The sequence below is a fragment of the Cheilinus undulatus genome, linkage group 9, assembly GCF_018320785.1.
Source record: "Cheilinus undulatus linkage group 9, ASM1832078v1, whole genome shotgun sequence".
Lineage (NCBI taxonomy): Eukaryota > Metazoa > Chordata > Actinopteri > Labriformes > Labridae > Cheilinus > Cheilinus undulatus.
In genome coordinates, this window is record NC_054873.1 from 6,083,180 (window position 1) to 6,110,755 (window position 27,576).

The following is a 27,576-nucleotide window of genomic DNA, read 5'->3' on the forward strand; positions in this document are numbered from 1 at the left end:
GCTATGTGTCAGAGAAAAACATCCCGAGCTAGAATCCGCTACACGGGCGCTTTTTTGTTGAGACGGATCCAACTAAAACGCTGTTAAATTTCACGGTTTGTAGCCTCCCCGGCAACACACAGATAACATGCCCGGGCAGAGGTAACCTTCCCCGGTGCTGCTGCTGCCTCTTCAGCCGGCTGAAGGACGGAGCAGGACGGATAAAACCCCGATGGAGAGGCCGAGCAGATTGCTTCTGCTCTCCGAGCTTCGCGTCCGAAACGCCGCGTACGATGTGAGCCTGAGCCGGTCCCTGCTCACCTGGAAGAGACGGGTTTCCAGCCCCGTTTACCACCCATTCAGACCCAGTAAGACCCCTGTTATATTTCTTTCTGTGTTTTTATCTCTTTAACGGTCTGTCAGTCTGTCTGTCTCTGTGTCTGCGTGTCTGTCGGCCTTTAAAACACGCGACATCCTGTGAGATAAACAAAGGACAGGCAGACAGGACGTATTGTCCCGGAGTCTAATCTAGATATCGTGTTAATGTGCGCAATAAAGAGATAATGTCAGCAATAATTAGTGAGTTATGATATATCCTGTTACGTAACTCATCACCCAGGCTGACACACAATATGTGGAGGTCACAGTGAGGCTGCAGGCAGGGGAGGAACTCACCAGACCTCATTCATTTTAACAGCTTTCTCAACACATGGAAATATGGAGCAAGAGGAAGGATAAACTGTGCCAACAGATAGTATATGATGGCTCCCACGGCAGGTTTTGGTTCAGTAACTCTGTTATACGAGCCCCCCTGGTGCTTTTTATCTCCAAAGGAAATTTGGCCGGTTACTGATTGGTAAATAAACTGCTGACTACACAGAAACGGAAAGTCACCAAATACATTGCCAATGCACTATAGTTCCTTCTAACATGGACCTCTCTGGTGTTAAAGAGGCAATAAACACAAACAGCTGCTACACTAGTCTCTTTGAAGTTACCTTATCATTTATAGAGATGCCCTGATCACTCTTTTTTTTTGCTGCCTGTACTGAGCATCCATGTTAGATGGGTGTTTTTGATTCAGCAGCTGACTTAGTGGTTGAGTCAGGCTAATGAAGTTGTTTTATCCACTTCGTGCTAGCTTGACACGACTTGAATCTTCTTGGGGTTTTTTTTTGTTTTCCATCAGGGATCACAAGAGATGCACAACATTATCAGCATGATACTGGTATTGGCCATAGTAGCTTACAAGGTAAATACCATTATCGGCAGATACTGGTATTAACGCTTCTGCCATTAATCACAGCTGAATTTTTTGGGCCAAAAAATGAGGCTGAATTAAGGCGTGCATGGTGAGTAAGACACCTGAGAGCAATATCAGACAGGAAGGAGGATTGACACAACCCAGGTCATGCTCTGGACGTCCTTGTATATCACCAGGGGCATGAAAAAATAATCTGTGGAAAAAATAAAGTCGACACTTTTAGGGTCAGATAAGGTGTTGATATGGCGACTAAGCGCGTCCTAGGGCAGGGGTGTCAAACTCAAGGCCCAGGGGCCAAATCCGGCCCGTGGAACAGTTTAATTCGGCCCACAAGACCATATGATATTTCAGTTATAACTGACCAATCAGTATGCAGATTTCCTCAAGTATAAAAATGTAAACTTATCCTTGATGAGTAATGAAATCTGAAAAAGTAAGGATTAAAAATAGTTAGATAAAAATTCATTAATGTGGGAAAATAAATTGATTTGTGTTTCAATTTCATATTTTCAATTTTGCATCTCACAATAAGGACTCAAACTTGGGATTTTGGCTTTTTATTTTTTACTTTGAGCATTTCAACTCAAAATTTTGACTTCATATATAATATTTACAGCTTTTAGATTCATATTTGGACCTTTTTAACTAATTATTTTGTATTTTATTTGATATTTTCAACTCCTTACTTTGCTGCATGATAGTTTGACCATTTAGACTCACAATTTAAAATTTGAATCATATTTTGACTTTGAATTTAATGATTACAAGTTTTGGGGATATTTTGACCTTTTAAACTCATGATTCTGACTTTCCCTGTAATATGTTTGCCTTTTAAAAAAACATAATTTTCCAATTTCAATTTCATGTTTTGACCTTTTTAACTAATAGATTTACTTTTCTTAGAGTATGAGCCTCTAATCTTATCTTTTTAACTTTTTAAACCAAAAAATCATGAATCATTGGTGAAAAGGTTTCTTTTTTTCCATATTTATTACTGGTTAAATGAGGTTGACAGTTTCTGGTTAAAAAGTTGAGCCTGTTAAGCCCTCAGGTTAGACCTGAATCCAGAATCCGGCCCCTGCTGTGACTGAGTTTGACGCCCCTGGCATGGGGTGATGTCCAGGCAGGTAGTATGGTTGCCAATTTGCTATGAGCCCCTGATTGTGCTGTGGATGTCCCAAGGGCTTAGAAAGTCCTGGTGGTCTCTGAGTATTTTACCAGGGACGAAAAGGCCCAGACCAAAGCGATGCCATCAAGTTTGACCTTGCCTGCCATGCGACACGTGTGGGTGGAGCATGACCCTGCCCCCTGCCTCTCCAGTCCTGAGTTGTGGCACATCGGTCCCTGTGATGAATCCTTAGTTAGTGCACTTCATGCCTAAAACCTATGCAGATGACTGTATATCATATATCAGCCTTAAATATTGGTATAAATCACACTAGTTTTAGCTGATATCGATCTACTCTAGTCTTCGGATGCTAAACTTACTATGTAGGCCTGGAGTAAAAATACGGATGAAGTTTCAGGGTCACCAGGAGGAAGAAATGATAAAAACAGTCTACTAACCATTACTATTTATATTAAGGTGAATATGTCTCACTGAGTGGCTTCATCTCTATCAGCAGATCTTCTCTGGTCATTAAGGTTTATCAGACAGGTGAGCTGAACTCAGAACATTTGAATATTCAAAGTAACCAAACAGAAGGGTTCACATCAAACATGCTACTTCAGGGTCCACTGTGACCTGCTCACTGTCTGCAGGATGATTCAGGGTTCACTGTGGCCTGCTCTCTGTCTGCAGGCTGCTTCAGGGTTCACTGTGACCTGCTCACTGTCTGCAGGCTGCTTCAGGGTTCACTGTGACCTGCTCACTGTCTGCAGGCTGCTTCAGGGTTCACTGTGACCTGCTTACTTTCTGCAGGCTTCTTTAGGTCTGGTCCAGCTGTGAACATGTAACATAGATCCGTGTCCTGCATGCATTTTAAAAGCTCAGATTGGACATGTCAGTAGTGACGCAATGATTAAACTTTTTCTAGCTGTGTGAGAACGTGCTGAAAGTCTACAAGCCGCTCCTCCTAAACTCACCTTAAAGGAGAAGGTGACCCGAGTTAAACATTAGAATCCAGGTTAAGATTCTCTCTCACAGATCCTTGAACAGTTTGGCTGGCTGTGTCCTTAGAAAGCACTCTCATGTCTGTGAAAAGTGTTGTGTAAATAGACATTACTGATTTAACTTTACTTGCATAACTATTACCTTTCAGTAAAGATTATTCTTTGTTTACAAAACAGAGTTTGATGCTCTGAGATTGGATGTTTCTAGCTGAATGGCACCCTGGGATTTGTAGTCGATTCCTCTGAGAACTTTAATCTGTGTAAGTGTTAGTCGCCTCATATAGTGTGTGAGAGATGAAGCAGTTACCTACAGGAGTGACTCAGTGTTTCTGAACACCAGCTGTTTTTCATCGTCTCGCTTTGTGTGTCTGTCGTCATGGGGACTGCAGAAACACCTGCGGGGTGTGCGTAACCATGAGACCGACAGCTGTGAGTGTGTTTGTGTTTCAGGTGTGAATCTTTAATGTCTGACCTGCTGCAGAGAGGAAATGCTTTTACTTCAAGTTTCAAAGTACACTATATGGACGAAAGTATTTGTCCACACCTGTGGATTATTGAATTCAGGTGATTCAATCAGACCCGTTGGCACGGGTGTATAAATCAAGCACCTAACTATACAGTCTCTATGTGCAAACATTTGTGATCCTAAATGGGTCGTCCTGAAGAGATCAGTGACTTCAAGTGTGATGGATGCCACCTTTGGATATTCCACTGTCAACTGTAAGTGTTATTATCAGAAAGTGGAAGCATTTAGGAACAACAGCAAGGCATTCGAAAGGTTGAAACTTGGAGTGAGGCTGAACGGTTTTGGAAAATCATCTAATTGTGATTTTTTTCCCCAATATTGCAATTGCGATTTGATAAGTGATTATTCCTTAACTTTCTTTTATTCCTAAACAAGGGCTGATAATTCTTTAAAGGGTCTAATTCTGATGATTTTGACTTGTATTGCAAATTGGATATGAATTGTTGCATCAAAGGGTTTTTGTCTGTTATATTTAAAGGGGACATATTTTACTCTTTTAAGACAAGTTGATATTGGTCTCAGACGTCCCCACCAAATGTAAGTGCTTGTACTCAAACTCTGTGTGGAGACATATGGTATGGGTGCATCCCTGATGAATAGTCGATGGTTAATCAGGTAATAATTAGAATAATCAGACTCCTCGGAGAAACACTGAGTTAATATTTCAGATGGTTGCTCTTCGAGCTCCCCTGGTCGATCTCTGCTCTCTACAGTGTTTGATTACTCTGTGGTTCTTCTACAGGGTTTTGTGTTCCTCCGTTCCCTCGTCGACCAGACTCAGGTAGGAGATTTGAGCTCCCATGATGCAGTGGGCCTCCTCCACCTGCTGGCTGCAGGTTTAGTGATCGTGATGCTGCAGTTAGAACATGTTTCTGTGTTTGATGTCAGAGCTACAAACTCTGTTTGTGTGTGTTTGTAAACTGAACCTGAGGTTTTATTCCAAAACTATGCACATGTTATGCTTGGCATGATTTAATGTCCAGACTGCACCCATACTGGTACCATTTCTTTAATTATTCAGTGATTTTATCTGAGGTTAATGTGCTGTTTTGGAATAAACCTTAGAGAAGTAGATAGGTGGTTTTAGCGCTGGTTTCATCAACATCAAATCCAGTAGAAACATGTTGTCCTCACTGTTCCTGGGTCAGTTTTTCATGTGTAGTTTGGCTGAATAGTTGTAGAATTTCTCCTCATCTGCTGTAGTTTGTTCTGCTTTCAGATTAATGTGATGCTCTAGACTCTAGAGAAACCATTTTTAAGCAAATGCTGTTCAACTTCATGAAAGTGTTGTCACACTCTTAGATTCTGGCTCTCCTCTGTCGAACCAGAAGTAGTTTCTGACCCACCATGTCAGGGAATGGCTCAAAGCTGTTATTATTGCTGCTCAGAGGAGAGAAGATGGAAGACAGGAGGGAGATCTAAGCAGGGATACATCATGGATCTCGTTTTACAAACAAACCCTGTTGTGGGCTATCACTCACTGACTGGACTCTGCTGCACTGCAGACTTCAGTGAAACTTATAAACATCAGTGAAGATTAATGGCAGAGAGAGAATGGACCTAAATCAGACACTGAACAGACACAACGGATGCTCAACAAACTAAAACACAAGTCTGTTTCTGAGAAGTCCTTAGGGTTAAGAATGGTGTTTGTCATGAGTATTAAAATGGTAATATTCAGCATGAATTTAAAAAAGCAATGTAATACTTTGACACTCAAGATTTTTATAACATTCGTTTTCTGATTCCACATCAAATAAATAATGTGTTTTAAGCCTCAAAATCAGGCTGATCTGGGGCAGCTGGTGGTTTAAGGCAGGGGTGTCAGACTCAATCACAGCAGGGGCCGGATTCTGACTTTGGGTCTAACCGGAGGGCCTAACAGGGTCAATATTAACCATAAAATGTCACCCTCGCTTTCACCAGCAATGAATTAGGGGGACGGGGACTTAGCAATGATGATAAATGATTTTGATATAAAAAAAAGTCAACAAGATAAGTCTAAAGGCTCAACATCTGAGATGAAAAAGTCAAACTTATTGGTTTAAAAGGTAAAAACATTACATTTAAAGTAAAAAAAAATGTATTTAAAAGGCAAATATATGAGATAGAAAGTTGAAATCATGATTTTTGATGGTGAAAATATGAGATAAAAGTCAAAATCATAAGTTTAAAAGGTCAAATATGGTATAAGATTTAAAATTGTAAGTTCAAAGCTCAAAACAATAAGATGTGATTCTTATTCATTAGTTTTAAAGGTGAAAATAAGATATAGATTCAACATTAGGAGTTGAAAATGTCAAAATGTGAGAAAAAAGGAAAAATCATGAGTTACAAAATGTCAAAATATGAGATAAAATTTAAAATCATGAGTTTTGAAAGTCAAAATATTGCTCAAATTCTAAAATTGTTGATCTGAAGGGTCAAAATATAATAGAAAAAGTCAAAATTATGAGATGAAAAGGTCAAAATATGAGATAAAATTAAAAACCATGAGTTTTAATGGTCAAAATGTGAGATCAAACTTTTACCTAAAATTTAAAATTGTGATTCTAAAAGGTCAAAATATAAGACAAAAATGTAAAACCATAACTTTGAGTCATAACTGTGAGATACAGCATTAAAAATATGAAATGGAAACAAATATCTTTTCCATGTTCCTGAATTTTAATCAAATAATTTCTACTCTTTACTGTTTTATAATTTTTATGACTCATCTGGGATATTGTAAATCATCAAGGTAAAGTTCACATTTCTGTACTGGAGGAAATCTGCAGACTTCATATTGGTGGGACAGTTATAATAAAAATATGATATGTTTTGGTGGGTCGGGTATAACTGCACCATGAGATTTGGCCCCCCAGGCCTGAGTTTGACACCCCTGGTTTAAGGTGTGCCCCATATAAGCAGGCGGCCCACGTTTGAATCCGGCCTTTGGCACCATTTTCAACGTCTGATTCTGTCCACTGTCCTCCTCTATCAATAGAGACATAAAAGCCCAAAAACATATCTAGTTTAATCCTCAACTTAAGACTAATACTCATCAGCTGAAGAAGAAATGTGCTGATTCAGTTTAACATCAGCCCTGCTGACAAACATCAGTCATCATCAGATAATGTGGCGTGAACAGACATCCGTAGCCAATGTTCATCCGTCATATCCAATGAATTTAACACAGCATGTGATGAACCTAACTGCTGAAGCAAATTAGATTTTTCACTTAGCAGAAGCAGACAAACTCTAGTCTGATTTATGGTCAAATAGCGAGAAAATGTTGGCTAAGTGGGGGTTGGAAAAGTTGGAGAGTTGCACCAAAAGAAGTGATGGTGAAACATTAGTATAGCCAATCATCTGTATTTTTATTTTAAACATGGCTATCAATTAAACGCCGTGATCCATCAAAGAAAAAGAGGAAGAAGTGGAGGGAGAAATAGTGTTATCGTGGAGAAGCAGCAGCTAGGAAGCATCTGGCTGTAGACAGAAGTTTGAGCATGATAAAAAAAACTTTCTATGAAGTCAAATGTTCCTCTAGAGCAGGGGTAATCAGCTTAAATTCAAAGAGGTCCAGTCGGAGAAAATGTATTAAACCAAAGGTCTGGAACATCATAATGTCTCACTTGAGTAAGTGTGATATGTGGATCTGGGTGCGATTTCAGGGGCTTTTTGCACTGATAAAACATTAAAATTAGTTTTCCTTTAATGCTGTTAATTTTATTTGAAACACAAGTTTTTATTTAAACAAAGCAACATATAAAATAAGTAAAAGAGGAAAGTATAATTTGTCATTTTAAAGCTCTTTAAAGCTTTTAAAGCTTAAAATAATATATAAAAAGTGCTTTCACTGTCTCAACCAACTTAACAATACTTAACGTTCTTTCTTTTCCTTTCTTTTCTCTTTCTGTCTTCCTCTTGTCTGTCCGTCGTAAGAATGCAGCGGTTCAATGTTTACCGCCTGGAATGCAGACAGTTCATTGGCCAAATAGTGTCACGTGAGATGGCTTAACTTGCATTAAATTAGTCTGTGCATTAACTGATCTGCAAAACCAGTACCGTAAATCCTAGAATAGCTGCGCCGGTTAAAATAAAAGCACCCTGCCAAATTTAAAGTTCCCTTTTAATCTAATGATTGTAGGTCTGGGTCCAGGTCCGTATCGGATGGCGTCTGGGTCCAGACCCAGACCATGGTCCGCCAGTTAGTCACCCCTGCTCTATGGTGCTGTCATTGAGGCGAGTGAGCTCTGCAGACTGGGACTCTTTTGTTAACAGTGAACAGACAAGCAGATCTCTGTGACTTGGGCTTGTCTTCTCTATGAATCGTCTGTTTTCTCACTGAACTGCATGATTAACTGATCACAATGAACTGCTGAAGGGTCACATCAGTCAGCCATATCTTAAGTCCCGTCTCCCCTGCCTCCCTTATTTCTGTAGTTACAATTAAAATGTTGAGTTTTATGCTGAGTTAGTAATGAGGACCCTGTATTTTTTCTGCAGATCCCACTCTCATTTGTGAGTTGTTTTCATGGGAATTTTGGTTTCCATGCTACTAGACTTAAACTTTAATTTGACTGTGGTAAAAATCAGAAAGTAGAAAAAAAAAATAAAGTTTCCAGGTATCCAAACTCAGGGGATTTCTTGTTTGTGATTCCAAAGAGAAATGTTGCCAGTGCCTTTGTGCAATTTTTTATTTACTCCTGAAAGACATGATAATTTTATTTGTTTAGAAATATGTTATTAAAGAGGGATTAAATGGACCAGAAATCATCATATATGGTGGGTTATGGTCCAAAAAACATGTCATTTGCCCAATACCATTCGAAATCTTTTGCCTTTCTTTTTTTACCATTTACTATGCAAAAAAAAGTGATATTAATTTCTATCGCTTCAGGTCTTAAAAAGTTTTAAATTAGCTTTTTAAAAGCATGTAGGAACCCTGCATCAGCATGGCATTTTTGACATCTAAAAATCTATTGAGATGTTATTTTGACACCTTTCAGGACAAAGAAAAAATGCACTTTCCACGATTTGAAAATTGCAGTAATTCAATGTAATCTAAAGTTTAATTTCCAGTTTTAGCAGGTAACAATCATGTCTGAGAATTACACGGAAAATCTGTAAAATCACAGTGAAAATATTTAGTATCATTCCTGAGAAGTCTACAAGCTATCCGATGATGAATTCACCTGTTTAAAGAGACTTAGAAATATCACATGAAGCAGATTTGTGCTAAGATTTAGAAAGCTAAGCTACTGTGTGTGCTTGTGTTGCGTTCAGGTGTGTGTTGCAGCGTGCCAGTATCAGAGATCATCTCTGTCCGAGAGGTAGAGGAGGAGACGAGCAGCAGACAGAGAGAAGACGATGGCAGCTGGAAGAAAATCAAAGAGAGAGAGGGAAAGGACTGCAGGCAGGCCTTCACAGGTAAACTCACCTACACAGACATGATAATACAGTTCATGTTAAAAACACGGAGGAGAAATCAAAGCTGGAGACTTTACTTAGTCATGAAATGATGCAATATTTAAATCAACTTTGCATGTGTGAAGTTTTTCCTTTTCTTACTTCTGCTGAAAGTCACTTCCTTTTTCTTTTATCATTTGATATTTTATTCTACTGTCTATTAGTTTAATGTGATAAACCTCATGTTTTTGACTCTCTTAAGCACTTTGAATCTTCTGTGTATGAATAATGCTCTATAAACAAACTTGCCTGACCTTTCCTGTGTTAATTTTTAAAGAATAAAAGTGTTGTGCTGGTGTTAAAATTGAAAGCATGGTTTAATGGTTACCAGTGTTAAACTTTGTCTTGTCTGTTGGGTTTCTAGTGAGGTATGTGGAGAGGAGTCGGCAGCACCGCTGGCGGTGTGCTGAGATCACGTTCACCTGTCCAGAGGAGGGGCTTTGTCAACGCTGGGTCAGCAGCATCAGAGATCAGATTGCCACTATCAGTAAGACTTTACACCGACAAACACTCTGACTGATCCAATCGCAGTCTTAACAGTCTAACAGTTTGTCCTAACAGCGTGGGAGCATTAGAAATCACATCACTCAGCACCAGACGCTCACTGTCCACACTGCATCTGATGAATATTTAACTACCTGCTCTTTAAAATGTAGTGTTCCCATCAAATTCTGCTGGAAAGTCCTCCCCAGGTGTTTAGCTGTGAGAGAGGACTCTGATAGGAAGGTCAGCAGACCAATCAGAGGGCCAGTAAAGGGTCAAGTGATGTTTAAAGCCCTTATCAGCACCCCACCACACTCATTTAACAGTAGGACTGCCCTTAACCTTCAGATTCTAACAGAGAACACACCTCAAAATCTGTATGAAAGGACAAAAACAAACTGCTACCAACTTGATTGTCACCTGACACTGCAGTGTCGTTGTTGTTGTCGTCTACAGCCATCAGACCCAAACACCTGCTGGTCTACATCAACCCGTACAGCGGGAAGCGACGGGGCAAACAAATCTACGAGCAGAAGGTGGCGCCACTGTTTGCCCAGGCAGGCGTCTCCACAGATGTCATCGGTACATCTCTCTGTTCCTCACCTTTAATTCTTGATCTTTCTGTGTCAGAATTATACATCTAAAGCTTGTTGTGTTTGTGGTTGTAGTGACGGCATACGCTAACAATGCAAGGGATCACCTGAGGACGGAGGCGGAGCTGAAGAAGTATGATGGGTGAGTGTCATGTCTCTGGGTTACAACACTCTTGAGTGACGATACAGAGCTTAACATAGTGCTAGAAATAGATAGTGCTTTGTTTGGATGTGTTTTACTGCAAATTGTATTACTAATTTAGTCATGAAAGCTTGTCATCAGACTGTAGCCTCCACAAACAATGACTTTGAGCTGCAGCTAACGTTCACTTTTACCTGCTCAGGGTGGTTTGTGTCGGAGGAGACGGCATGTTCAGTGAGATCATCCACGGTCTGATCTGGAGAACTCAGATAGACGGCGGCATTGACCCAAACTGTCCAGATGAAGCTCTGTCCTCTTGCTCGCTTCGCATCGGAATCATTCCTGCAGGTAAGCAGCACTTCCGACCTTGCTGGTTCTATTGTAAGATGTTTTAATTTAAATGAAGGCAGTGAAGCTCCTACCCCAATGTAACAGAAATGAGGAGGACAGGAGTAATAACTTCAGTAGCTCAGTTATAGTGTGGGAGAGACTTGGTGTTCTAACAAAAAACTAATATTGTATTGGCCAAAGTGAGTTTGGAGACATTTGATTATCAGAAAGGGGCAGAAATCCCTCATAGTGTATCCCTGTTGCAGACCATTTAAAGCAGTGGTACTCAGCCTCGCCCTACTCATGAGCCAAATCAATGAAAAAATCCCAAAAGTGGGATTTGGGACCCAAAAGTGGGTTGCAACGCCCTTTTCAGTGAGACACTATACGTCTCAAAAAAGGCTTATGATGTGCTTTTATTTAGAAGGATATGTCTCCATCTCTTTATTCTGTTCTAAACTGGCCCAATTCTAATTAAAAAAATTTGGTTATGACTGAAAAATCGAAGAAATTTGAGTCGCAATTTATCATTGAGGAGGTGGCGATGGGTCCTGACGCTAAATCAGTTGAGATCCACTGCTTTGAAGCATTGTACAAACATTTCATGATAATCTATAACATTTTTAGGTGTTGGTGCTTGTGTTTACAGCCATACTGCAGTGGCTGCAGCTCTCATTTTCAACACAAAACTGAGGTTGTCCTGCAGAAATGCCTCAACATCAGCTGTTTTTGATGCCATGTTTAACACTGATTTCAGGGTTTCTTGGTGATTTTTCCTTGAAAACAGAAAAATAGTGTGCATAACCATAAGATGGATGAAACCAGACCCACCCACTTATAATACTAAATATCAAATGGAAGGTTGTGGCTGCTGTCACATTGAAAAGGGCTCTTAAAATCAAATGTCCTTCTACTTTAACCCTCCAAACCCTGCTGGATCACAAACAATCCTAAGCGTTAGTGCATGCATTGTTTATAAAATCTCAACCATAAGACAGATCTCTATGGAGTAAATTTTGAATTTTGAAGCTCACCTTTTCTATCCCTTCCAGAACTTTTTTTTATCCAGGCACAAATCCTGGTGTTTATTCAGAGCTTTGACACTTCAAATTCACATTGCTAAAATGAATATTTATTATGTTTTTGGCAATGCGAATCTTCTATCAGCCCTTCATTTTGACACAGTAAGTAAAAGACAAGAACTTCCTGTTAGCCTGTTGGGGAATCACAATGCTCCAATTTCTTCTTCTGTTGTTTAATTGGTGGTAGCGACCAATCAGGGCCAGCCAAAAATCAACACAAGACAAGATAGTTATCAAACCAGAGAATTATTACACTGGTATCAGCAGGCTAAATGTCTTATATAGCTCCTGAAATGCTGGTAAGAAGACATCAGCCATGAGTTCAAAACAAAATAGAATAAAATAGATCTATTAGAATATTATTGACTTTAAAGCTGGTGCTTGTTGTTGGAGTTATTTTCACACATTTATTTGCAAAGTTTGAGTGCTAGGCTTTAACATCCTGATGGTATAAATAAAAACAACAGAGGCAGGTGTGACAATGGCCTCGTTTCCTGTTTTGTTCTGTTTCTTCTTTTCCTTCTTTGTTTTCTGTTGTTCTGAAGGTGCTCTATAAATAAAATCTTTAAATAGATAAAACTAAGACACACTCTTCTTGCACCGACAGTCACGAGGGAAATGCTCTCGCTCAGTGAGCAGCAGAGAATATGCTCACCTTCTCTAATTAACGCCCCCTTTAAAAGTGCAGGTTGTGTTTGTGCAAGGGCGTTGAAATTTCTAAACCTTGAATGATAAAAGGCGGTAATATTTGATGTTTTCAGTTTTTCTCTGGAATGTTCTATGCCTGTAAATATGAATGTTAATGAGGGCAATCTGTTTGTGTGTTTCAGGTTCGACAGACTGTATCTGCTTCGCCACTGTTGGCACCAACGACCCCGTGACGTCTGCACTACACATCATCGTTGGTCAGTACCACACATACCAACAGATGAGAAGAACAGAAGTCATGACATTTTAAAAAAAAAAACTCTCATTAAATTAAAACCACAAGGTGGCGTAGTATAACCATCAGACACATTTTTGGTGATACCTTACTGAAACTGCACCTTTAACAGTTGTTTAGAGCAGTGGTTCCCAACTGGTGGGTCAGGGTGAGCAGTTTTAAGTGGGCTGCATTTGAAAAAAGAAACATGAAAAAGGGTCCATGATGTACGGAAGCCTGAAGTGGACATTCTACCTGATGTTGGCATTTTCTATGATAACTAGAATTCTTTTTTTCCCATGTTGTCTTAATATGTTTCGTTTATTATCCCGCTTTGTTATCCCAGGATAATGTGAAAAATATGTCAAAATCTAGAGCAAAATGAGCAAAATTTATTCATTATCATGGGAAATGGAGTTAAATCAAATATGTGGGCATATGTCCCCTTTGGGCTTCTGTAATTATGTGCCATTTAAACCTCTTTGTACTTTCTCTTTGTTTAATTATGCTTTTTTTAAATTTTTTTAATTTGTAAAAAAATTATAACAATGCAAACAGAACAAACACAGTAAAACAAAGATGCATGAAAAAGACATCCCCAGGTAAGCTTTCAAAGCTTTTGGAAGGAAGCCCAGACATAAAACTAACGAAAAATAGAGCACAATACACAAAAATACAACAAATTAGACAATAACAACCATCATGATTTTTTTTATTTCTAAACATTGATCTGTGGCAGACGGGGATCTAAGATGGATAAAAATGGTCGACAAGTGGACTTGGATGGTCTTAACCTTCCTGAGGGTTTACTGTTTTTTTTACTTTCAATTATTTGTCTGATTTACAACGCCATGTGGTGCAAATCCAACAATGGGTTGATTAAAATGCGCTTTTTAGCTTTCAGCTATCACCTTATTTTAACCTCCTAAGACCCTATGTTGACTTTCCTGCAACATAGTAATCATTTCTGCTATTAGCATTTTTTAAAATTATTGACAAGTATGTCTGTTGAAGTTAAGATAATTAGCTTGGAATGTTGGGAGACTTTGCTATTATATTTTCAGAAATTTTCATGGACATTTTGGGGAATTCACTCAGAAATTCTCATGGAAATCTTGGTCTCCCTCAGAAGCATCACCTGACCACTGTGATGTGTCATTATGCTGTTATGTTTTATATGCTGAGATTGCAACATGTCAAGGTAAAAAAAATCTCCTATAGTTAGTTGTCTGAAAAAGAAGAAACAAGATAAGTCATCAGAATAAGAAGACAATGAATAAACTGGATCTAGAATTGGGAGACATTGGTTCTGATTTTTTGGTATTGTCATGGACATTTTGGGGAATTTCTTCAGATGTTTTGGGGACTTTGGACATTTTTTGGCACTTTCACATAAATCTGGGAAATGTTTGTGTAATGTTGGGGAATGTGATTTTATTTTTTAGGAGGATTTAATTTGAAACTTGGGAAAGCTTTTTTTTTTTGTTTTTTTTGCCCTTTGGCAAATTTCTGGGAATTTGTTTGAGGGAATTTTTGTAATTTTCATGGGATTTTTGGGGAATATATTTGGAAATTTTGGAAATTTGATTAGAAATATTTAGGGGGAATTTGCCTTGAAATTTTGTACAAATTGCACTAATATTTTTAGGAATTTACATGAAATTTCTGGGGATTTTTTTATTGTAATGTTTAGGCTTTCTGTAAAGTTTTACTGAAACATTTGGGGAATATCTGAAGAAATTTTGGCACTTTTAATGGGATGCTTTGTAAAATCTGTTCGGGATTGTTTACAGAAATTTCAGATAATTTTTTAAAAATGTTTGGGAATTTATGTTGATTTTTGGAAAGGAAAATTTCCAAGTTCAGAGCTCTTATGGGAAATTAAGTTGATACCTGGCCTTAGTAAGTCTCTGTGGTGCATCAGAAAAAGGACCATACCTGTCACAGTGACTGACACAATTTCTGACTGACTGAAGACCCCAACGACTGGCCGACACACCGCCAAAACATCTGCTCTAAAGCTGACCCAGGTCTATATTTTCTGCAGAAACAGGATCTCCAGGAGATTTGTGGACATCATCATCAAGATGAGGCTGAGCTTTCAAACTTATCAGGTCCTTCTGATCCATAAATGGAAGAAACTAATAATAAATTCCAAACAAAAGCTCAGGTCTCAGGAGGATAAAATTCTGTCCAGTTTTTAGTCTAAATATGGCCACATCAAATCATTTGAGTTTTTCTGTGGCCTCATGCTGCCATCTAGTGGTCTTAACTCATAAAGACCTAAGGCTGCCTCAACATACTGCTGTCTAAAACCTTATTATTGTTTGAAGCTTGAGCTTCTTTTTTCTGATATGAGCTCTTGAATTTCACCGGTGCTTTAAAAGCTTCCAGATGTGTGGTTTAACCGTGCATATTTATTTGTGTTTTCAGGGGACTCTCAGCCCATGGATGTGTGCTCCGTTCACCACAACAACAGCTTCCTGCGGTACTCTGTCTCTCTGCTGGGATATGGTTTCTATGGCGACGTGCTAACTGACAGCGAGAGGAAGAGATGGATGGGACCGGCCCGATACGACCTCTCAGGTAGACTCATGCCATGTGCCGAGAATAGAAATTAAATATGAAGCTGGATAATGTTTAGAAATAACACCATAAAGTTGACCTTTTTTAGTGAATGTTAGTTTGATAAAAAGTTAAAAATCATTCTTTTATGTAGATGTGATACTACATGAAGGTGAGGGAGGAACGGGAACATCACAGTGATGTTTGTCAGTCCTTTCATTCATTTAAATACCTGAGCTTCATGCTGCTAACTCCTGCAGGTCTGAAGATGTTTCTGACTCATCATTACTATGAGGGAACTGTGTCCTACCTGCCTGCTAGAGGCATCATGGGAACCCCGCGGGACGCTGCAAGATGTCGATCTGGGTAAGAGAGGAGCCTTGTACAGCATTGTTGACATTTAGCGTTTAGTTTGTTGTTCAGTTTCAACAGTAGTTCCCAACCTGGGGTCTGGGCACCCCTAGAGGGGTGCAAAAGATCCAAAGGAGGGCACGGGACCCTGTCTGCTATGATGTTGTCAAAATGATATGTGCGCATAAATTTTAAATCATGATTAGCAACATAATGTATTAGGACGAAGATGAAGTAATAAAGAGAATCTATTCATTTTTTTCCCCAAAACATCCCATTTTAAAAACTTGACATTTTTGAGTTTCTTGTGTCAATATTAAAGACTACTTAAACTTGGAAATTAAACCTGAAAATTTCCATCTTTAAAACTCTGATAATCGGAGTTTGATTTTTTTTAAATGTATGACTTTATAATTTTATAAAATGTGGTTCATTTTTTTTTCCCAAAAATGTTGACTTTTAACACAAATATGGACTGATTTTCTTAATTTTTTTAGCTTTTAAGTTGGCCCTAATGCATTAGGGCCAATTTATATGCTAATTTTATTTCAATAGCATGAGAGTAGACCCCCCCCTCCGAGATCTTTGGAGGCCCTTAGTGGTGCCTGGTTGGGAACCACTACTCTAGTGTGTCATTAGCCTTATAGCTTATTTAATAACCAGAATTTAAAATGCCTAAAGCATCAAACAAAATTTCTGCTCAGCTGTTAAGAATCTAAGTTAGGTTATTTCTATTGCTAGAAAGAACTATTACATAGTTTGAGCATCGTCATCCAGGATTAGGTTGACCATCATTGCCTTACACCTTTTTTAGAAAATAACATCCATGTGTGCTTTTATTTCCAGCTGTGTGGTTTGTCAACACAACGGGCAGCTACTGTCAGAGAGAGCCGAGAAGTACGAGTTGGACGAAGCTTCAGAAAGCGGTAAGACCAACAAATCAGCAGCAGCCTTAAACTCGGTCCACTCTTAATTATTGTGATTATTGTGTTAGCAGACAAGGAGTTTGATCAGTTGCCATGAAACTGCAGGTGTTCACATGTAAAACTTGTTTCCATATCTTAGGTTTTTTATCAATAAAATTACCCAAACAGCAATTGAAAGAAAAATATTAATAAAAATACATATATATCATATCATCCTTGTTTTTCCTCAGTAAAGGCTTTTTGAAGCAGCAATCAGACTCTTTAAATCAGTGTTTTGGGGATTCTGTTTCCAGAGAGCGATGGCGAGTGGAGGACTATTCGAGGGAAGTTCTTGGCGATAAATGCTGCCAGTATGAGCTGTGCTTGTCCTCGCAGCCCTAAAGGCCTCTCACCTGCTGCTCACCTGGCTGATGGCACCACCGACCTCATCCTGGTGCGCAAATGTTCCCGCTTTGACTTCCTCAGACACCTCCTGAGACACACCAGCAAAGACGACCAGGTATGAAATCAATAATAAATGTTTTCTTCAAATAAATCAATGAAAACCATGATTTTATGCTGGCAGTTAAACATTTTGGTCAGTTTTTCAAACACCTGGTAGAGTTACTCCTTTTCCTGTTTTCTCAGTTTGACCTGACTTTCGTTGAGGTCCACCGGGTGCGTCGTTTCCGCTTCACACCGCGACACTGCCAGAGCGACTCGGACCTGGAACTTGATCTTCGAGAGCATGGCAAGCGCCAGATCTTCAGTCAGATATGTAGAGATCACCCGGCGTGTGGGTGCACCCCCGCCTACAGCAGCTGGAACTGCGATGGCGAGATTCTCACCCACACAGCCATAGATGTCAGGTAAGACAACCCTCAACCTGTTATGTACTTTTTTATAAAAACAGCGCAAGTTCCTCCATTAAAAACATTTTTTTGTCTTTGGTTCAGAGTGCACTGCCAGTTGATCAAGCTGTTTGCACGAGGGATCGAAGAACCGCCGGTGTTCGAGGATCTCACAAACCCCTGTGCAATATAAACCCAAAACCCTCACTACTCCCTACAAGACACTGGAGTCTCCTTATGTCTTCATCCTCACTGCTGTTGCTGCCATCACTACTCCTCACATCAGCTGTTACAGGACAAAGATCTTCAGTACGCATAGAAAAAACTCACTCTCTGCATCTGAAAGTCCAAAATGATGACCTCCGCTGACAGGTATTGAGGTGAAGTAGCATCTTGAGTCGCTGGAGAGAACTTCCAAAGGATAAAGGTTTTTGATTTCTCCTGCAGGACACTGCTGATTTAGGGTCTACCAGGGTGTCTGGCATCCACCTTATTCTTATTTATGACCTCCAGTTTTGCTGCAGAGGCCTGAGGCTCCAGAATCATCCAGATCATGACTACAGGATTTTGTTACCTTGAGGCTACAGATGGTTTCTGTTAAAGTTTAAAACAATAGAAGCTTTGGGTCTAAACCAAAGCAACGTGAGTGTTTGTATGTTGCAGAGCATTGCTGCTCCTGTCTCTGCCGGGATATTAGAATAGTCCATGACTTGAGTCCAATTTAAGGTGATTTATTTTGACTCAGACTTGGTCCCAGGCCTTAAGGACCTGAACTTGTCTCGACTCTTACTTCTCATTAGATAAAAATGAAAATATCAGAAGAAAACAAGAAGTGTTGAAGTGTCAAACAACCTTAGTTATTTTGACAAGACTTTGACTTGTCTAAACTGCAGACTTCTCATATGCATGTAGCTTTAAAATCTTTAGAAAATGTTTCAAACATTTAGCTTATTTGCACTTTTAAACTAGTTTTGATTGTTTCTAGTGATCTGAACTGATCTTGGATTCTGAATGATCTGTTACATGATATTAAGGATGCCAGACATCATGACCATTGGTGCTCAGCAGTTTAACTTTCATGAAAAGAAAACAGTAAATCTTCTGCACATGGTCTGTGCTAATGCTGACTAGAGATACAGTACTGTGCAGAGCTTTTAGGCATGTTTGGGTGAAAAATTTAATGCTGAAGTAAGGCATAGATGTGAGTTAGCACCATAGGGCAGGAAGGGGGATTAACACAACCCCTGTCATGTTCTGGATGTCCTTGCATATTACCAGGGACACGGGAAAATGATGTTGAAAGTCCACACCTTTAGGGTGGAGTGAGGGATGGCCTAGGGTACCATCTGGTCGGGTAGTAGGGTTGCCATGAGCCCTGGTCATGCTGTGGCAGTCCTAAGGCCTGAAATCCACTGGTGGTCTCCAGGTGTACTGCCAGGGGGTTAAAAGGCCCAGACAAAAGAGATGTTTGCAAGCTTGACCTTGAAGCGACACATGTGTGGCAACATGTGTCCAGCTTGACTCTGGCCACTCTCCCCCTCCCCTCCCCTCCTTTCCTCTCCTCTCCTGTCCTGTGTTGTGCCACAATGAGCCCCATGTTAAATCATTAGCACTCTACATGCCTAAAACTTATGCACACAGCTCTATATTTCCATGTTGAACCTCCTTTTTACTTCATGTGTATGAAGCTTTCTGTTACATTCTGATTTAAAACCATTGTACTTCATTGCTTCCTTTTCTCCATATTTATTGGCTCAATCTTTATTGTTTTCTTATACTGAAGTATTTAATTCCCAGCATTTAAAAAAGAACAACGAAGATTGAACTTAAATGTTAGCACATTGAGTTTGCGTCAAGCTGGACGGGCTGAGTTAGCTGAACAGTGCATATTTTTAATCTTCCATTTTCACTCAGTATGCAACAAAAAACAAAGATCATCTGAAAAGTGCTGCTTTAAATGGGTATTACAGTATTTTTGAAGCTGGGTTGTATAAGGTACTTTGCAATCATGGTGCCATTAGCCTCCAATGGTGTCAGACAGGGCGTGTTTGAGGAAGCTATGCATGCGCCCCAATTGGGTGCAGCTGCTCTATGTAATAATTTATAAAGTTTAATGTAAACTGGGGAAAAAAATGCTGGCTCAAATTTAAATTATATTGGAGCATTTTATTTTCACCCAGAAAGCCTCTGTGTTTGGCACTACTTTGCAATGCGAGCTTCAGCTGCTGGATACGTGGTCTTCCGCCTCAGCTGATCTGAACAGCTGTTTGTGTCTGCGGGCTTCATCAGAGGAAATGAGAAGTAACCAAGCTAAAACAACGCTAAAATGTCTGAGAGATGATGACTTACTGTGAAGGGGATCCTTTTATGAACCAGAGTACGCAGAGGAACTTCGACAGATGAAGCTCAGTGGAAGCAAAGAGAAGGAGAGAAACATTAGTGTCGACTGGTTGGCTTACCTGGTTGTGTAGGTGTGCAAACTGTGAGCCCATGTTCTACAGAGCTACTGTTGACATTTCTGATAGGGAAAAAGTGGCTCACAGACGTCTGCAGCCTGCATCACTCCCCATCCAGAGTTCCCTGCCTCACTGAACACTGGTGTTTTCAGCTCTTGAAGTGTGAAACTGAGCTGAACCACAGACACATACAGCTGTTCAGATATGCTGAGGCAGAAGAAAACATAGCCAATAGCCGAAGTTTGAATTTCAAAATAAAGCCAAACAAAGACACTTTCTGGGTGGGAAATAAAACACCTTAAAAATGAATAATATAGCGTGCAATTGAGCAGGCGTTGTTTTTTGAGCAACCCTACCCATCCGTGGCACTAAATTGCTTAGCTTCTCCAAGCGCATCCTGTATGAAGAGGCACTTCTATCACCAAGTACCTCACACAACCCACCTTCAAAAATACTGAAATATTCCTTTAACACCATGTGTGTTTCACACAACCTGTGCAGACTTTCTGTTGTGTATGAGCTGAAGTTGTAGCTATCACTTAACCTCCTCTTAATCGAATGCGATGCTCTGAGATGTGTTTATTTTGTGTCTTACAACCACAGAATAATCAACAGAATTGTCCCAGAATCAAATTAAGTTCACGTAAAAGTAAAAAAAGTGGTTTCCAGTCTTGATCAGAACTTCCATAAACGGTCACAGAAATTCTGAGCCTTGGGGCGCACATGGTCTTGTGATTAACTTGCCCCCATGTAGGTGGGCGACCAGGGTTCAAGTCCGGCCTGTGGCTCTTTCACTGCATGTCATTCCCCACTCTCTCGTCTGTGTTCCTAGCTACTGCTCCAATAATGGCAAAAAATCTTCCAAAATAAATCTTTAAACATAAATCTGAGCCTAGAAAAGCGACCAAAGGAAGACAAGTTTTTTCAACATTATTGTAGCATGTTGGAGCTGCAAAGACAGAAATGTGAAGTACTTTCAACAACACTTAAGTGGCTCAACCATTAGGTCTTTACGTGAAGATTTAAGACTGAATAACTGCAAGAAAAGGCCTAATTCAAACTCCTAACCAAAAACCACATGCACTCTTTTAGATGGGAAAAAAGGTGCATTACGCCTCATTATCACAGGCTGCAAAAATGGAAATTACCAAAATCAATAAGGCGTTATCTACAAGAACATTACTATCTCAGACCCAAAAAAAACCCATAAATGAGCCACAAATATTCTGGTATTTGCATAAAAAGGGCCAGATATCTTCCTTGTTTGAATCATTACCCAGCTTAAATGTTATTGTATTTGTTGAAGGTTTCTTAGTGGATTTGGTGTTTATTGAAATGTGGTTTTGTTGAAGTATTCTGCACTGTAAAGTCCAGTGTTGACAGACAACCAGTTACTTAAAAAAAAGAAAAAGTTGACAGTAAAATCATGTTTGCATTAATGCAGCGATCACAGCTGGCAGCTCTGAGATAGGGATGTTTGCTCAAAGTAAAATGACTATTTGGAAGTCAGAGAAAATTCAGATGTCTCAGATGAACGGTGATTAAAAGCTTTATGCTAAGACACATTGGTGTCACATTACAACCAGGTGCTGGAAAATAACTGATAAAATATATTTTGTCATGCAAGGACTCTACAAACTTTTATGAATGAATGACTGAATATTTGAAAATCTTGTCCCATCCCTACTCTGAGCATGCTGTAGCCTGGCGTCAACAGTCTCTGTAGCTCTTCACTGCTTCCACATGGTGAATTCCTTTATCCAAAACACAATCAGCATGTCGTACCATCATCTTATTTTAAATTTTACTGCAGTACTATAAAGTGAAACTGCATTTTCGTCTCTTGACCTGAGGATGGTGATGTTAGCCCATTCTATAATGGTTCAGTCTGAATCTCTATGGTTTTGATGACTCCGTCTAACACCTATAACCATATTATGGGCTGAACAGGAAGTAGAGTGTCAGCACTGGACTATCAGACCATAGATGCTGTCTATATTTGTCTTGTTTGTTTGTTTGTGTCCAGCACTCCTGTTTCCTCCCTGCTGTTGTCGAGCCGGACTCTGAATGACAGTGGAGTGAACCAGTAGCAGCTCATGGTGCTCAAAAAACACCAACCAATCAGCTTTCTCTTGATCCTTATCCAACCAAAAACCAGCTGGGGTTTAATGATGTAGCTGTGTGTCTGTTACAGTTGTAGCTCAGTCCAGAGGTCTTCACAGGTCTGTAATTTAAGGCCTGATAATACCATAACTGTACATGCAAGCACTGACAATAATATATGAAACTGGGATACAACAACACAGGGATGCACCAGTTATGTTTAAGTAAAGATATAGCTTCATTTGAAGTTCTGGTTAAGGGTGGCTCTTGAGCTCTACTTTCATTTGAAGTTGCACCAGCTGAGATTGCTACACCTTAAATGCTAGCTCCTAGTAGATGTAAATTAAATTAAGTAAATAATAATGCTATATTTACCCTGCCACTCCCAGTGAAGGCATGGAATACTTTTTCATCCTTGACACAGTCACATTGTCTGACACACATCCTTTGTGGCTTGTCTCTTATGCAGAGCCAGGATTTTGTCTCTGACAGAAGCAAGTTGCGACAGTTCCCTTTTCTTAAGCATCCTGTCATAATAGACTGCTTCATATATCCGTTGCATGGATATATTTCACATTAATTTGGGAAAGCTCCCACACAAAGCGTTTGGGAAAGTCAGGACTTTACAACAATTTCTCAGCTGGTGATTCGACATTCTGTCTGTCACATTCATTACCAGCCAATCACAGCCACAAGAAAAAACAAGGTTGCACACATGAGTAGATCTGGCACACACTTTCGTAGTATGCAAACAGTGGACTTATCATATGGATAAAACTTAAGCCAAGGCAGCTCAGGAGAAGTGTGGTCTAATTCTGAGAACTGCTGCTTTTCTGCAGCTACATGTGAGCTAATTGCTTCAGCAGCCATTCTATACATCAGCTTACAGTACAACTAAGTTCCCAGGGACTAGAGTTGTTCCGATACTGGAATCAGAAATACTTGCAATATTTCTTGAAATGTAGGTATTGGTGTTTGCGAGTGCACGTGTTGATGTTAGCATTAAGCAATGCTATATGTTAGCATGTGAGAAAAAATCTGCACACACAAGCTGCTACTTTTTAGAGCAGCGAAGAAGAACCAAACAAAGCTGAAAACAGGACACACTGCAGCAGCAAAGTTTGGAGCATTTACTCCGCTAGTAGATCGGTACTCAGAAGCCCAAAACTCTGTTAACAGGATCCGTATCCGGAAGGAAAAAAGATATTGGATCTCTCTACCCAAAACTATTGCAAACTTATGCTGAAGCAAGTTAGGAGGACGGCATGAATGTCTTCTCCATCATGAAAAGCTTTCAGTGTGGCCCTTTACTCTTGTTTTAGAAAGAAATATGGTCCAGTTCTGATAAAACTGCTGCTATACTAAAGCTACATCTAAGCTAACAGCTACACTGGGGGTAGCTGGTTCTGACGCCTCACAGTGCGACCTAACCCTGCCCATAGCTGCTGCCTCATTCTCTTCAAATGATGCTGATTGGTCAGAACTGTCTTCGGTTCAGCACAGAAGTTGTAGATTGGAGCTTTTTTAGATGAATTTGCCTGATAGCAGACATAGTGGCATCCATCTACTTTGCAAGCTTGGCACAGTGCTGCTGGTACAGAGGAAAGAATGTCACTGCTGCCAGTTGAAAAAAGTACAGTAATGCAGTATTTGTACTTCCTACCTCTGCTGATAACTAACATGCGCTCAGCCAACAGGCACTGTAGTAGTTTAAGAACGGTAAAGTTTATTGGTGGATAAAACTCATGCTGAGGCCCGTCGAGACAAATGCAAAAACAAATTTGTCAAGAAAGCTTTGAGTGCAACTGTTCCTCCTCTTTCCAGATCTGATAAAAACTGTTGCTAAAGCGACATTCAAGCTAAACGCTACACCAGCAGCAGCCATTGCTACCAGGTTGCTGATCAACTAAACCCCGCCTGTAGCTACCACCTTATTCTCCTCAAATGACACTGATTGGTTCGTTTCAGACCTGGCTCAATTGCTCCAGTTAGAGCTTTGCATGATGTAGCTGCCTGATGACAGACATGAAATCTGGCCAATTAATTTTCTTTGCAAGGTCAAGACCACACACCTGAAGTTAAACTGCCATTACTGTGATGTTATTTTAGATAGTCTGGACATTTCTCTTTACCAGTTAAGGTCAGTCTAATGTCTCTGTGGTGCATCTAAACAATAACACTACTTTAGTTCAAACCTCACTAGTTTCAGATGGTTTAGTGTGAAGTTTACGCCATAACCTAACACAGAACTTAAACAGAGCTGGTGCAAGCAGACCCTCACTGACCTAAATAAACTGACATTATTCTGGACCACCTCTTTGTTTTGTGTCTGATCGGACCTGTGAGCACCTTTGGATTCATGGACTTCCGATGTATTGATGTACAATCAGAGCCTGAATTTTTGCTGTAAAACCCTCAAACAACAACAAACCAAATGATTCAAGCATGTTGAAACAGAGGTCGACTGATGACGGATGACTGAAGTGATTTTTGAATTTGAAGATGATATAAATATTTATTTACATTTAGCGGGCTGTAATTAAACATTTTGTGTGGATGTAATGCCCGCATAAATCTTAGTCTAGCAAGTTTTATTTGCATGCTTTCATGAACTAATATCAGCCGGAGACTTGTTGAAAGTGTATATTCTTTCCAAGGAAGCGCACAAGCTGGCTAAATGCTAAAAATGTGACTTAGGCAAGAAAATGATGACTTTATTTATGCTCAAAAACCACTTAGCTAGCTTTGTTGCTCTGAAGCAGAAGCTAACTTTTCAGCCAGAACAGCCAGTCTGCTACAAGCTAATGCAAGCTACACAAAACGTTCAAAGAGAAACGGCCCAGTCATCCTGGCAAAAACAGAAAGAATCATCTGCCATCTTCAGAAAAACAGTGCTAAAGATTTAGTGGCATCTGGCTGCAGACCTCTATGATGGGGTATTTTGGTCTCGTTGCAGACCCGGTACAATGGGGCGACCTCAAACTTGGGGCAGGAAGTGACATAGTAACCCTTTTTGGGGTTTTGCTTGGTTTGTAGTGTTATTTCTAATTTTATCGCCCTCCCCCGTCCCTCTTACCCTGGCCCTAACCTTTAGGGTTCAGGATCCTATTACTAACCCTCTTTGGGTTTTTCCTTAGTTTGCAGAGTGTTATTTTTAAAAAAAACAGATGAGCCCAAAACTCCCCTATGGTAGAGATCTGCAGCCAGATCCTCTTGAAAAGATTTGTCACATAGTGAAAACTAGCTAACTGCAGCATACAGGTCCAGTTAGAGCTTTAAAGTACTAACTTTCCTCTGCTCCACACACACACACACACTTCATGACCCCCAATGGACATTTGGGATAATGTGACTGCAAACAACCTATAGTTGACCAGTGAAGTTAAACTAAATGAGATGGTGACATACAAACAAGATTGCTAGCTAAGTTAGCACTGCGGTGGCTAGCATGTCTAACTTGATGACAACCCTGCTGATTAAAAGAGACCTGAGATAAAGAAATCACACCAAGATGGCACAAACTGAGAATACCTAAAAAGGCATTCAGACTGATGAAAAATACAAGAGGTGAAGTTTTCTTGTTTTTCACAGTCTGCCAAGTTAGACTGTGTTAGCAGGCTAGCTTTTTATGCTAACAGCCATAACAGAAGGTCACAACAAAGGTTAGCTTGTTCCTTTAGAAGGCTTTGGCATCTTAAGTACACTTCCATCATTATTGTTGAGATAATACTGACACTAGTTGCTGTGGTGACGGGACAGTAAAGTGTTTGTCAGAATAATAACAGAACAAAATAATTAAAGAGAATAAATGATGAAAACTCTAGTAAAGTGTTAGATGTCTATCTGAAAACATGTAGAATGAAGGATTAGCATTTTAAGTGATATTTTTGTACTAATAAATCCTGATAAAGGTTCTGATCAATGATCTCTAACATGTCAGATTAAACTCAAAGTGCAGTGATTTTTCAGCCTTTATTTTTATGACTGAATAAATGAGTCCTTTCAGCTTTCAGGTATTAGTTTGAATCTCTCCAGCTAACGTCATATTATTTATCCTGATTGCTGTAGTTTTTAACGTGACACTGAACCGTAGTTTTATCTAGTGAATCAGTCGACCTCTAGCTGTTACCTGAGCTCTAACTGATCTTTACCTTCTGCTGTAGCCGTTTCATTATCAGGAATAAAAACAAATTCAACTCCAATGTGCACAGAGTCGTGGTTTTATTTTCTACAACATACATGTTCAGATTTTTCATTTTCTCTGTTGTCTACAGATTACGCATAGTTCTTCATTTTTTATAGGAAAAGGTTGCAGCTTAACCTGACACGCCAGATGGATGTGTTTAACACATCCATCTGGGATAGCTTCAATAGGAAACGTTCGAGAAAAGGCAGAGGCTTTGAAATAAACTCGGAGTGTGATTGGATGAACGTTCTGTCTGTCACATCTCTATGGGCCAATCACAGCAACAAAACGTGACGTAGCCACTATCGAGCTGCGCATGCGCAGCTACTGAGGAATAACGCAAAACATGGTGGCTATAGACATGTAAGTACTCGACTTCTGTCGTTTTTGAAAAGAAAACAACTCACTGCTGTTCTTTGTTCTTCTTTTAACTCAGAAATGTTGTCAAGTTCTGATAAAACTGGCGCTTTAGCAGCATCCACGCTAATCTCTTTCTCCATAACTGCACCAGTTCTTGCTGCTGCTTGTTTACGTCACGACTCTGCCGTGCCTGAAAGTACTGCCTCTTGACGCTGATTGGTCCTGTCACTTTCTAAGCGTGCTGAAACGGTTCAGACAGGAGCTTTGCAAGATGGATTCGTCAGTGAGAAACTAGGAAACGGGCATATCCATCTGCTTTGCAAGGTTAGTGGTGTATTAGGGCCATTCTGAAAAAGCTCTGTTGATTTTCAAGAAAAAGACTCAAAATTCTCAAGTCATTAACTAATGAGAAGAAATGTGTTTTCACTTTAAAAGTTGTAAATATGCTTAAACTAAAATGTAGAATTTTGGTGGCTATAAGGTTGAAAATCCAACCACTGTCTTCAGTTTGGTTTCTTGTACATTTTATGCTGTAAATTAATGGTTTTATAAAACTTGACATTTTTGAGTTTCTAGCGTCAAAATTTGAGACTTCTTGAATTTGGAAATGTCCGTTTTTTTCTTGTAAATTTTCAAACTCTGCTCTGAGTATGATTTCTTGTAAATGTATGGATTTATAATCCTAAAAAATGTTGTTTCTTTCCCCTAGAGTTTTGGTTTCCTTGCACAAACTTAACAGATTTATTTCATTTTTTCATCTTTTAGGGTAATTTCAGCAGCCTCAGAGTAGACCAAGCCTCACACCCCCCTAAGATCTTTGGCGAACCCCCTGGGGGTCCTGGACCTCAGGTTGGGAACCAATGGTGTAGATTAATGAAAGAAAAAATGAATGTAAATGATTGTATTGTCAGG

General features: G+C 39.7%; 1 protein-coding gene across 2 annotated transcripts; it reads left to right on the forward strand.

Moving 5' to 3' along the window:
* On the forward strand, nt 1-26,320 carry cerk (ceramide kinase). Of its 2 annotated transcripts, XM_041795114.1 has the most exons (14): nt 1-347; nt 4,624-4,662; nt 9,153-9,296; nt 9,700-9,822; nt 10,275-10,400; nt 10,487-10,553; nt 10,756-10,901; nt 12,796-12,870; nt 15,321-15,473; nt 15,713-15,818; nt 16,650-16,729; nt 17,023-17,228; nt 17,357-17,577; nt 17,665-26,320. In XM_041795114.1, exons 1-14 carry the CDS (start codon nt 212-214, stop codon nt 17,750-17,752), a joined length of 1,710 nt encoding a protein of 569 aa, XP_041651048.1. In that variant the 5' UTR covers nt 1-211; the 3' UTR covers nt 17,753-26,320. The 2 variants fall into 2 exon arrangements, with proteins under 2 accessions (XP_041651048.1, XP_041651049.1); XM_041795115.1 differs by lacking the exon at nt 4,624-4,662.
* Nucleotides 26,321-27,576: the final 1,256 nt, after the last annotated feature.